At 40.9% G+C, this 12576-nt stretch overlaps 2 protein-coding genes across 3 annotated transcripts in view; one reads left to right on the top strand and one right to left on the bottom strand.

Annotated features, from left to right (window-relative positions):
• LOC308478046 (galactose-3-O-sulfotransferase 2-like) overlaps positions 1-2558 on the top strand; it is an 18406-nt gene extending 15848 nt beyond the window's left edge. For both annotated transcript variants that reach the window (XM_081007302.1, XM_081007301.1), the window contains one exon: positions 94-2558. In XM_081007302.1, the coding sequence (XP_080863428.1) occupies positions 94-933 (840 nt within the window). In that variant the 3' untranslated portion in view covers positions 934-2558. The remainder of the gene's footprint in view (positions 1-93) is intronic.
• Positions 1474-12576, bottom strand: LOC308478073 (aquaporin-12-like). The gene is made up of 3 exons (XM_081007358.1): positions 9400-12576; positions 6316-6432; positions 1474-4950 (listed from the first exon to the last, which is right to left on the bottom strand). Exons 1-3 carry the CDS (start codon positions 10004-10006, stop codon positions 4760-4762), a joined length of 915 nt encoding a protein of 304 aa, XP_080863484.1. The 5' UTR covers positions 10007-12576; the 3' UTR covers positions 1474-4759.

Below are 12576 nucleotides of genomic sequence, written 5' to 3'. Positions count from 1 at the left end.
GGGACCAAGGAGCTGTGACAAAAGTTCAATGAAAAACATGATGTGGATTATTTTTAATATTTTTTAATATGTTTCCTCTGCTTGCAATCCTAGGTTGCTCGAGTCATGCCAGACACAAGCTTTTACTTTTCTATCCTCCGGAATCCCATTCATCTCATGGAATCATCCTTCGCCTACTACAAAGGGTCCTCTGCCTTTGCCAAAGCCAAGAGCTTAGAGGAGTTTCTCAACGACACCTCCAAGTTTTACAGTGCCTCAACCAGTGATAGCCAGTATGCCAAAAACCTAATGACGTTTGATTTTGGCTATAACCACAACAGGAACTTCTCTGCAAAGAATGTCCAGCTCATGTTGAGAGCCATTGAGGCACAATTTGACCTTCTCCTCATCTCAGAGTACTTTGACGAATCCATGGTGCTGCTGAAGGAGGCCTTGTGCTGGGACCTGGATGATGTGGTCTCCTTCCCTCTCAACAGCAGAGACAACAGCACAAAGTCCCACCTTTCCAAAGACACCATAGAGAAGATAAAAAGCTGGAACAAGCTGGACTGGGAACTCTATGTGCATTTCAACAGGACCTTTTGGGAGAAGATAGACGGGCATATGGGCAGGGAGCGCATGCAGCTGGAAGTGAGGGCGCTGCAGCAGAAGAGGGAACAGCTGGCCAAGATTTGCCTTCAAGAAGGTGGCAGCGTCGCCCCTATGAAGATCGCAGACCCAGCACTGGCCCCGCTGCAGTATGGCAAAGCCAAAATACTAGGCTATAACATAAAGCCTGGGCTGGATAGGGCAACAAGGCAGATGTGCCAACATCTAGTGACACCTGAGCTTCAGTATAGTAGCCTCCTGTATAGGAAACAGTTTCCCCAGAAAACTTTGACACCCAGAAACCCATCTCATTTGCCAAATCTATACAACCGCAGGGCAGTTTGAGAACAAATCTGTGAGACACGTAAGAACAAGGTTCTGATCATAGTCGACATCAGGACTAAAGCATGGTCAGCTGCAAAATATGATAATGTCTAGCACAAGTCACCTATTACCAGGGCCTTTAAAAACGGTATTTTGATCCACATGGGAATCAAAATCCACATAGTCCTGTGCTGCCTCCCACCCTTCATCTGTAATACCGGAGTCCCTACAACTTCCCCTCTTCTAAAGAGCCAGTGTGGTGTTGTGGTTAGAGTACTAGACTAGGGCCTGGGAGACAAGGGTTCAAATCCCCACTTAGGTGGTCTTGAGCCAATCACTGTTTCTCGCTGTAACCTACCTCAAAGGGTTGTTTGGGGGGTTAAATGGGTGGGGGGGAGAGAACCATGTCAGCCACCTTGAGCTCTTTTGAGGAAAAAACTGGGCAATCAATCAATCAATCAATCAATAAGCAAGCTGACTGTAGGAAACCACTATACAAATGTAAAAAAATGCAAAATAAAAATGCTAGAAGTAACCAAGCAATAATTAATTCACATTAAGTTGAACTGAACAAAAATCTATTTTATTAGCAATTGGCTTATCACCAAACATCAAGCACTGCCAATAGGGAAGGAATTTCTAAGAGATATAAATAATACCCCACCCCCAGCCCCAAATCCTGACAACCAACTTGAAATTAAGTTTTGTGGGGGCCAGTACATTAAAGGGTTTCTCATCATGTGTGGCCAACTCTACTCTGATGACTACTTCCCCATCTGCTATTAGAGTATTGGTTCTATTTGACACTTTCAATATGACCACAAGGTCCTTTTAAACTATCACAATCATGTCTCTTGGGGGGGGGGGGGAGAGATAAAGCAGACACAACATGGAAACGGACACTTTTCAAAGGCAAACTGATTTCAAGGAGACAGAGTTAAGAATGGATTTCCATAGATAATCAGGCTTACTCCCTCCAAAAAATATGCAAAGTAGGATTGTAGTCTTACAGAACAATCTTAACCATGCTTCATCAGAAGCAGAAATGAGCCCTATTGAATTCAGTGGGGCTTCTAGCCAAGTATGTGGAGTTAGGATTGCAGCCTTGGTGCTTAATTTAGCTGGATCATACTTCTAACTTAAAACGAGGGCAATCAGTTGGCATTTAAGCAATTGAACGAATTGTTTACCTTACTCATTGTTTACAGAGAGAGATGTGCTTTCCCCATTGCAAATGACTTAATTCAGATCAGCTGATAAGAACACATTGTTAAGAGTTATGCAAGGAATATATTGAATGACTGTGTATTTATTATCCCTTATGTACTCAAGGGTAGAGAAAGTGAGGGTGCAAAAGGATACAGGGTAAGTTCAAGGTGCAACACAGGTGCAAGGGGCAAATTCCAGATGGAGTGTTGATTGTGAATCGGGGCTGTTCATTGACACAAACTTTCAGCCTTGTCTATGTGATGTCGCCATGCCTGTACTCTTCCCCCTGCCCAGACTGAATATGGATTTCCCTTTACCATAAAAAGTCAGTAAGTCAATATTAGCTGACAATACAAAAGAAAGAAAAAAGTTTGTAATATGCACTGGTATTTTATGTGGATTCTTTTTGGAAATTTAATAAAAATACTATTTTTTAAGCCAGTAAGTCAGCTGTTATACATCTGCTGTCACCGCTGGAAGCTTATTAGCACATTTTGGGGTGGGAGCACTCAGTTATCTTGACTGTGGTTTGTTTAAACTAATTTAAAGATTGTGTTTTTAAATTGCTATAACCCACCCTGAGACCTCATGGTAAAGGGGAGGTGAAAAATCTAATGAATAAGCAATTGCGCACACACAAAAAAGCTGTTGCACGCTTCCAGTGCATTACACAAGTACAAAAAATACCCAGGGCTTTTTTCAGCCAGAACTCACCAGAACTCAGTTCCAGCAGCAGAAATCATATGATTCATATGAAATCAAATATATGATTTAAGTGTCAAACCCTTATTAACACATACGGAGGAATCCTCACTTACGCAGGAGTTCTGTTCCAGGCCGCGATATGAGTCAGTGGGATGCATGTAAGTCCCTTCTGGTCCGATCCGGTCTATTTGGCCCCCACACTACCAAATTCTGATCCTATTCTGCCCCCACCAGCTTTCAGCGCCAAAAACGTCACACATGTGTACGGTCCCTCGCGACTTGAATGCATGTGAGTTGCGAGTTGCCTGTACATTCAAGAATGCCAAAGATCCCACCATATTATATAATGGGGCTGGGGAACTTGGACTACAGCTCCCATCATCCTTTCCCACTTTGCCACACTGGGTGGGGCTGATAGGAGCTTGGATCCAACAACATACAGAGGGCCACAGGCTCCTCCCTTATTTATCACATATCACAGAACATAAACATAGCCAGTGCTTTTTTTCTTAGGGGTACTTTCATTTTGACTCAAGAAAATATTTCAAATCAGGGAAAATAAATACAGTAAATGGACAAAAGTACAAAGATTCATAAAATGCTGGGAACAGTTATGGACCACAGGTATGAAATTCACGGCATGTAATGCCCTAAGAGAAAATTTAATGAAAATGATTTATAGTTGGTACATGACACCAGTCAAGCTTGCAAAAATTTACCATTTGTCCAACAATAAATGTTGGAAATGTAATGAGACTGAAGGTACATTCTTTCACCTTTGGTGGACATGCCCAAGGATTAAGACATTCTGGGAGATGATTTATAATGAAATGAAAAAGGTATTCAAATATACCTTCCTGAAGAAACCAGAGGCCTTTCTCCTGGGCATGGTCGGCCAATTGGTGCCAAAGAAGGATAGAACTTTTCTTATGTATGCAACAACAGCAGCAAGAATACTCATCGCGAAGTATTGAAAGACACAAGATTTACCCACCCGGGAAGAATGGCAGATGAAGTTGATGGACTATATGGAACTGGCGGAAATGACTGGCAGAATCCGAGACCAGGGAGAAGAGTCGGTGGAAGAAGACTGGAAAAAGTTTAAAGACTATTTACAGAAATACTGTAAAATTAATGAATGTTGGAATGAAGTTATATGGCTTTAGTACAAATGTTATAAGGAATTAAGTATAAATAGATTAATAGAGAATTAAAGGGAAAAATAAGGTTAGAATGTGTTAAGATAATTATAGGATAGAAAACAGAGGAAGATGGAAAGGAATTGCTGAAACACTTAACAGAAGTGGAATACAAAAAGGGAGGTGTGAGGAGGTCATTGAAATAAGTGAATGAAAGATAAGATATTGAAATTGCTTGATGTGTTTAACTGTTTTTGTTTTGTTTTGTTAGTTTAATGTGTTAGTGTTATGTAGTGTTTTTGTATTGTATTGTATTGTTTTTGTAGTGTTTAAATTGTTGGAAAAGTAATAAATATTATTTTTTTAAAAAACAAAAACAAAGATTCATAAAATGTTTTGGGGTATGCGTACCCCTGCGTACCCATAGGAAAAAAGCACTGAAGATAGCTAACTTTCTCTGGGTGGGGGCCACAAGGTACTACATCATCCCACCCATTCATAAGAATGCTACAGAATGAAAAATATCCCCAACAGGGCACTAAGAAGACAACCTGAATGTATGGAATGTTAAGGGTCTTAACTTCTACAGACCTTTGCAAGGACCTAGCTCAACGCAATACACTGGTGATATGGCAGCACATGAGAGATGACTTTTTGTCCCTCTTTCCAGCCAGAATGCACTACAAGCGACCTCAGGAACACAGAGAGATGCTCAAGGTCTTCTTCCTCATGCCAAATAATAACAATCAAAGACTGAAAGGACCCCCAGTGCCACCCACCAATGCCAATCTCTTTCACTCTGTTCTGTCAGATGGTCCTGAGCAGCTGGTCGCTTTCTGTGTTTTTGGCTGTCTTTGTTCAGCACAAGACACTGAAATTGCTTTTCCCTTGGGGATCCTGTATTTGTTCTTTTGACTGTACAGCAGGTTTGTCTGAAAGAGTCGTGGGATGTTCCCCCGATACACGAACAGAGCTACCAGCATCCCTGGAAGAGAGTCAATAACAAGGAAGACTTAATCAGTCTGCACAAAAAGTCTGATCAGCTTATTGCTAGAATAACCTTATAAAACCTGCAGGGATTGCAACTATTTGTGAAAAGATTCTGAGGCCTTCATACAAGGGCACCTTCACTATAGGCAAGCTTGCTCCAGATTAGGAGAACCTAATGGGCATCAAACAAATCTTATCTTGAATTAGAGAAGAGAAATAAATCTTTCTGAACTGCCATTTTGTCCCCATTCATTTTTTATTTCATTATATTAGTTTGCTTTTGTTTTAGAAAATAGTATGTTGATTTTGTCAAAGACTTTCTAAGACAACATTGCTGGCAATTAAGATAAGAACTATAAACTTGCAAAGACTTTCAAGGCAGAACAGAACAATGCTGTTTATGTTTTGTTGCTGTTGTTGTTTAGTAGTTTAGTCGTGCCCGACTCTTCGTGACCCCATGGACCAGAGCACGCCAGGCACTTCTGTCTTCCACTGCCTCCCACAGCTTGGTCAAACTCATGTTCGTAGCTTCGAGAACACTGTCCAACCATCTCGTCCTCTGTCATCCCCTTCTCCTTGTGCCCTCCATCTTTCCCAGCATCAGGGTCTTTTCCAGGGAGTCTTCTCTTCTCATGAGGTGGCCAAAGTATTGGAGCCTCAGCTTCAGGATCTGTCCTTCCAGTGAGCACTCAAGGCTGATTTCCTTAAGAATAGATAGGTTTGATTCTTGCAGTCCATGGGACACTGTTCAACCATCTCGTTCTCTGTTGTCCCCTTCTCTCCCCTTCTCCTTAATTATAAAAGCAGCATAAAATACGGTATAAAAACATGAATAACAATAAAATTCAAAAATCAATTAGATAATAATCCCCAGGGCTAACTGAATTGGTCCTACTTGGGCCAACAAGGCGGCCAAGGGAGAATTAGTTGTGGGGTCTCAGCGCGGGTGATCTTCATAAAAAGGGAGGGGGAGGGAAGAGAAGGGAAATAAAAGATCAGGCTGAATTCAAATTAAAGGCCAGGCGGAAGAGCTCTGTATTACAGGCCCGATGGAAGGAGGTTAAATCCTGAAGGGCCCTAGTCTCATGGGACAGAGCATTCCACCAGGTCGGAGCCATCACTGAAAAGGCCCTGGCCCTGGTGGAGGATAATCTGACTTCCTTAGGGCCTGGGACCTCTAAACTATGGTTATTCATGGACCTTAAGGTCCTCTGCGGGGCATACCAAGAGACGCAGTCCCGTAGATACGAGGGCCCTAAGCCACAAAGGCATTATTTTAGGCATTATTCATCTGTACTACAAAATTTTGTCACAGCTGCAACCATAGTTGTATCTTCCACTGTCTTGAAATCTGACTTACCTGCCGTGGGCCCCAACCAATACACTTGCATATACTCTGGTAAGCTGTTCCCAGAACAGGAAAAAGTCACAGCAAATGCCAGGGCAGGGTTAAAAAAGGCTCCTGTGAAAGGTGCAGCTGCAGGAAGAGAAATGCAAACAGTTCAATCCACCTAATCAAATTGGCTTAGACACCAACATGTGCATGATAAGATCTTTTAAACTGACATGATGAAAGGCGTTTAGTTTGAAACAAGAACAGAAGAATCTGGGAATTTAATCTGAAGTATTGAGTTGCAACTCTGCTAGGTAGTGACTCAGGAAAGCAACATGCCCTGGGCAGGGCTGTCTCTGGAAAGATCCATACCAGACATTTAAGGCACATTCAACCCAACCTGAAAGCACATGACGTCCCCCAAAGAATCCTGGGAATTGTAGTTCTCCCCCCCACAGAGCTACAATTCCCAGCACCCTTAAACTACTTTAAGGATTAAGATGGTTCCCCCCTGCCACACTCAATCACCAATTCCATGTACAGAAGCTGACAGCAGTCATACCCTCTAACATTCTTCAGATGAAAATAGGGACATTTCTCACTCCCTGTCCAACTGACCCTCTTCTACCCCACATTTTGTGTATCACCCCTGCCCAAGAGCATTTATCAGGAGAAGGGCAAGTGCCACCAACACTACACCAACAGGACGGCACACACACACCCTCCACTGTCCTGAGAAAACTCCTTAATCCCGGTTTTATTTTATTCTTTGGTAGATTTACAAAAAGAAAAATGCACAGCGATAAATAGATTTTAGAAAGGGGCAAGACTTGACATGGATACACAAAGCGTTAAAAAAAATAAAAACCAAGACTCCTTGCGCTCCGCTCCCCCTTTCTTCCCACCCAGGGTGTCCTTGCCCTCTGCCTGCCCCTCAGAGTCAGTGCATTATGTAGGGCTGGGCGACAGCAGCCTCTCCTCCCACCAGGCGCTGAAGACAGTTGAGGAATAGAGATAGAAAGCCCTCTACGTCCAAGCACAGAATTCATTCACAGAGGCCCAGCGCAGGGTGGAGGGAAAGGAAATTCTAGTTCTAGAAGGACCTAGACTTTTAATGAACAAATAGAGAGCAGTAAGACCAGGGATGTTGTATCTTCAGGAAGCCTTGAGTAGAATGGGCACTGTGACACATCTATCCTCAGCAGCAAGAGATGCTACAGCCTCCCATTCTTCGGTTAGGAGCCGTTTGAGAATCAGTGAATCAAAGAGCAAATCCTCCTGGTCCCATTTTTCAGATCCCCTATAACTGTGATTTCTAGCAGCCTCTATCACTGTCAATTTCAAGCACCACCTTAGCTTCTTATTCCCAGCATCTCACCCTTTATACTGCCCTTAGGCATAAAGAAAATTATTTGAAAATATGGGAGGATATTAAAAGAAACCTGCAAATATGGGGTAGAATGAAACTTGCATTGCTGGGTAGTGTCGACTATAAAAATGAATGTATTACCAAGAATGTTATTTTTGTTTCAATCAATCTGATTGGCAAGACAGATTGTTTCAACATATGGCAAAAGACATTTCTAAATATATCGGGCAATGGGAAAAACAGAATAAAATATGGAGAGATGCAAAAGAGAGGTTTTCCCTGCTGGATATGAGATTATATTATGAAGGATCTTGTCTGTGCTGGCTGTAGGAATGGTTGATATTAAAGAATCTGCACATTTTAGATTTGCAAAGTCATGATAATATTTTTAGTTGGCATGCATATTTGTGGTATGAAAAGGTGAAAGCACCTATAGGATTTACAAACCATATAATTAGGAAAAATCTCTATAGGGTATGAGATAAATACAAAAATCTATTGGAGACTAAAATATCTCTGGCTTTCACCATTAGAAGCCATAGCGGTGAAGAAGAATATGATGGAAGGTTGGGCAACTTACAGAAATTTATTAAGAAAGGAGGGTGGGAGAATTTAAATTAAAAGAGTTTAAGGATCTATCAGGAATGTTAACAACATGGATACAATACCATCATTTGAATGAAGTATTTAATAAAGATATGAAACAGGGGTTTGGGCAACAATTATTACAATTGGAGAGAGACCCATTAGACTGTAATGTTAAAGTGATGTCTAAAATGTGTAATATTATTGGAATGGGAGACAAAAGACAAGCAAGTGAAATCTTCAGTGATACATTAGGCAATAGATATTGGTCATAATATAGAAATACAAGCATGGGAACGATTATGGACTATGGATTTAAAATTTACAGCAAGCTATGGTTTAAGAGAAAATTACATAAAAATGTTATATCTAACACCTAGTAGATTGGCAAAAATGTATAAATCAAAATTGAGTAAGTGTTGGAAATGTAAAGACAAAGGCACATTTTTTCATATGTAGTAAGATTAGGGCTTACTGGGAAATGATACGTAACAAATTGAAAAATATGGTAAGGTAACATTTATTTTTTTAAAAAAAAATTAAAAGAAAACAGAAACATTTCTCTTGGATATTATAAGTGTGGAACTACCTAAATAGTATAGATATTTATTTACGTATGCAATGACAACTGCAAAAATGTTATTTGCCCCAAAATGGAAGGAAGTCCTGACGAAAGAAGAATGGCTACAGAAACTTGGGAAGAATAAGAAATCAAGACAAAAAACTTTTTATAAGGGAATGGAAATGGTTTATTGAATATTTACAAATTGTAAACAGATTAAGACATTGGCAGGATTACTGTAATAACTTGCAGTTTCAAAAGCATATATGAAAACAGATTAATAAAAGAATAAGTTAAGATAATTTGGAATACGTAGGAAATGATGAAAATAAATTTAAGGAACCGCAGAAAGAGGAGGAAGGAAGTTGAGATTTGAAATGATAGAATTATTGTTGAACTTTTGTTGAAATGTATATAAATGAAAATTATAAATAAAATTATATATATATATTTTAAGTCACACAAGCAAATGACCCTTATTTACCGCATGGCCAATTCCATTTATATACAAAAGCACAGCACAGATTAAATTGTTTGGTTAAGTTTCTAAACATATAACATTGGGAAGAGGAGGAGACTAGCTTTGAATCCTTACCTGTGTAGGCCAAGGCAGTAACAGTGAGTGCAATGACAGGGGCTCTGTACATGGGAGAAATGGATCGGAACCTGAGAATCGCTATGTTGAAAAAAAATGAGCATGTGGCCTCCACAAAGATTCCATGGGAGACAGATGTGTTGAGCGATGAGCTGCAGTCTTGGGCCAGTAAGTTTTGAATCATGTGGAAGTCTGTCAGTTCCCTGGACCAATATAGCTTGGTCAAGGCACCAGCTGCTATCATCCCCATAAACTGGACCAAGAGCTTGGCAACTGTGGCCACAAAAGGAGAATCCAAAGCTAAAAATTCCTGGAGGGAGACGGCAGGGTTGGCAGAAGCTCCATCAAAAGAAGCACCATGAACCAAGAAGAGAAGGAAGAGGAGTGTGAAGCTCACATCTGGGCCAAAGCCACCACCCCATGGACCAATCTCCACAAGCATCTTTAGCTCCAGGCAGCAAGCACACAGCTGGAATGAGCTGGCCAGTTCGCTAGCAAAGCACGAGTACAGCTTAGGTGGAAAAATTCTCTTGGAGAGCCTCCTGGTCACTTCACAAAGGGCGACAATGGAGAAGAAAAAGGCTATGGAGACGTTCAAACCAGCCATGCTGGAAGTCACACAGGAGATGGGAGGTGCCCTGTAACGCAAGGATCGGCACTGCTTAAAAGAGGGGGAGGGATAAGGATTAGCCCACACCTGCTGTTCTTCCACAGAAAGGCATTTTTAAGCAAACGTGGCAAAAGCTGACAGGTCAGCAGGGTCACAGAAATCTCTGGGAAAACCAACACATTTTGACACCATAGTGCAACTGCCTCGGACAGAGCTACTCCCTTATCACTGCCACATCAGCAATAGCCAAGATTTCATTTTGACTCTTCTATGATTACCACCAACCCAGTCAAAACGTATTAGCTAGAACACAAAAGAAACTGGTTCGGAAAGCAGTAAAACCAGTAAGTAATTTAATATTTCAATCCAGCATCGTGACTCCAGGAGCACATTTGAGATATTTGCTCTTGCAAACAAAGTTAATTTTTTACAGCTGAGGACGACATGCTCCTGGGGCTCATTTACCTTCATTCTTGCTGCCTGGGTTATTGGCTAATATCACCAGTTACACAAACACAGCCCAGGCATTTAGGTTCAATAGTATTTAGGTTCTTTGGACTGTGGCGTTTATTTTTAGTTTGTCTCTGGTCACCTTCGCAATGTTTTCTTCATACCAAACCAATAAGACACACAACTAAGCATGAAGAGTGAATAAAGAGATGAATTATGGACCCACAAAATTCAGGTTCTTGAGTAAACAGGAAGGCAATCTCATGCCATGATTAGAGTGCCTGGCTGAGCAGGAAGATCCAGATTCAAATACCTACTCCGATATGAAGCTTGTTCTATCTCACACGCTCTCAAGGAACCAACCACAAATGGTTATTTTGGGATCTACGTAGAGGGAACCACATAACAGGACACTAGGCTCCTTGGATAAAAATGAAACACGTGGAACAAAAATGAAATATGTAGTAAGCAAGGTGCAGCTCTGTAGAATTTGCCTGAGGGTGTGAAGCAAGACTAACTTCTAGTGATTGTTCCTCCACGCGATTCCAGCTCTGAAATTCTTCGCCACTTTTCCCACTTCATCCTTCTTATCCACCTCATTGGCAATTTATAGGTATTCACAGCATGTACAGAATTTGGGCCCCATAAAGCTGCCCCCTCCAGTGCTTAGTGTATGTTTTAAACTGAGAGAACACCTTGTAAACATGACTAAAAAATAATGAATTGCCATTGCTAAAATCTAGTATTTTATATTTTTGTGTTCTTCCCACTCTTCATTTCTCCTACCTCGATTAAAGTCAGTGGAGGCGGGTCTATTAGGGCAACAAGGGCTTAGCCCTACCATGTAAATTATCACACAATTTTTAAGAGAGTTTCCATCAAAATCTCAAAGCCACTCTTCTGTGAATCTCCAGTTCCCTGGTCAATCAGTTTTCTGCATCACCCAGATTCTCATAGCATTGCTATGACCAGGAGACTCCATCCATTTATCACCAAGCAGGAATAAAACATGATAGTAAATCTGAATAATAATAATAATAATAATAATAAATTGTCCAGTAGCACCTTAGAGACCAACTAAGTTTGTTCAGGGTATAAGCTTTTGTGTGCATGCACACTTCTTCAGATACCTTCAGATATCTGTATGTTAATGGAGCTACTAGCTCTTAGCCCTAGGTGTGCAGTTCTCCTCTCCCTCCTGGGTGGCAATCCAGCCACATTAGCAGGTTACTTTTCTGATAAATCCAGGAGCCAATGTTCTGAGCATGCTCAGAACAGTTTCCTTAAAGGCTACACTTAATACAGTAGCCAAGCTCAGAGAACCCAGCTTCCTGTTTGATTCTTTATTGACCTTTTCAGGATCTTGTTTGTAAATTAGATTGGTTTGTTATTTTTTATTTATACATTTTTTTTAATGGATGGAGATGGAGACAATTTACTTTTCAAAAAGTGTGTCTGTCGCATTTCCTGTAGCAGTTAACCTCATTAGAAGCTGATGGCGTTAAGAAGATCACATAATAATGCTAAAAAGAGGGGGAAGAGGATAGAAGGAAAAAGGCAACAGGCAAGCTTTCTTTCTTTAGGTACATGGTAGGACTTTTTTTTTTTAAGCTATCACTGGATGCTGTGTGACTTGCAACTTTTTTGTAAAACTTGGACTGGAACTGCTCTAGGCTCTGGTGAAGCAGAACGCATAAAACACTGGATTCCCATAACATTACATGAATTCCCTTAACATTACAGTGACTACTATCTACTGGTGCTAGGACCACTTGTTTCGGGGTGGTGTCTCTTGGCATTTTGGTATAAGAATGGCAGTAACTCCATGTATCACATGAGTGACACAGGCAATGAAGGGTTGTATCTAAAGCGGGTCCTAAGTTAGTCATGTTCAACAATTTCAATGGGGCTACTGTAAGTAGGATTAGCATTGGATACAAACCAGTGAGTTTATATTTTAGACTGAAGTTACCTGTGGTGGAATCATTCTATTAAATATAAACAGATTCCTCTTTGGGAAGGCAAATGCACTCTGGGCAGGCTTGTTCAATTTATTTCTGAGGATCAACACTGTAGGAGCCACATCCAACTGTACAATCTCTGCACACTCAATTATG

The sequence above is a fragment of the Podarcis pityusensis genome (assembly GCF_964106645.2).
Source record: "Podarcis pityusensis genome assembly, chromosome: 5".
Taxonomy (NCBI): Eukaryota; Metazoa; Chordata; class Lepidosauria; order Squamata; family Lacertidae; genus Podarcis; species Podarcis pityusensis.
This window is presented reverse-complemented; position numbering and strand designations above follow the sequence as displayed.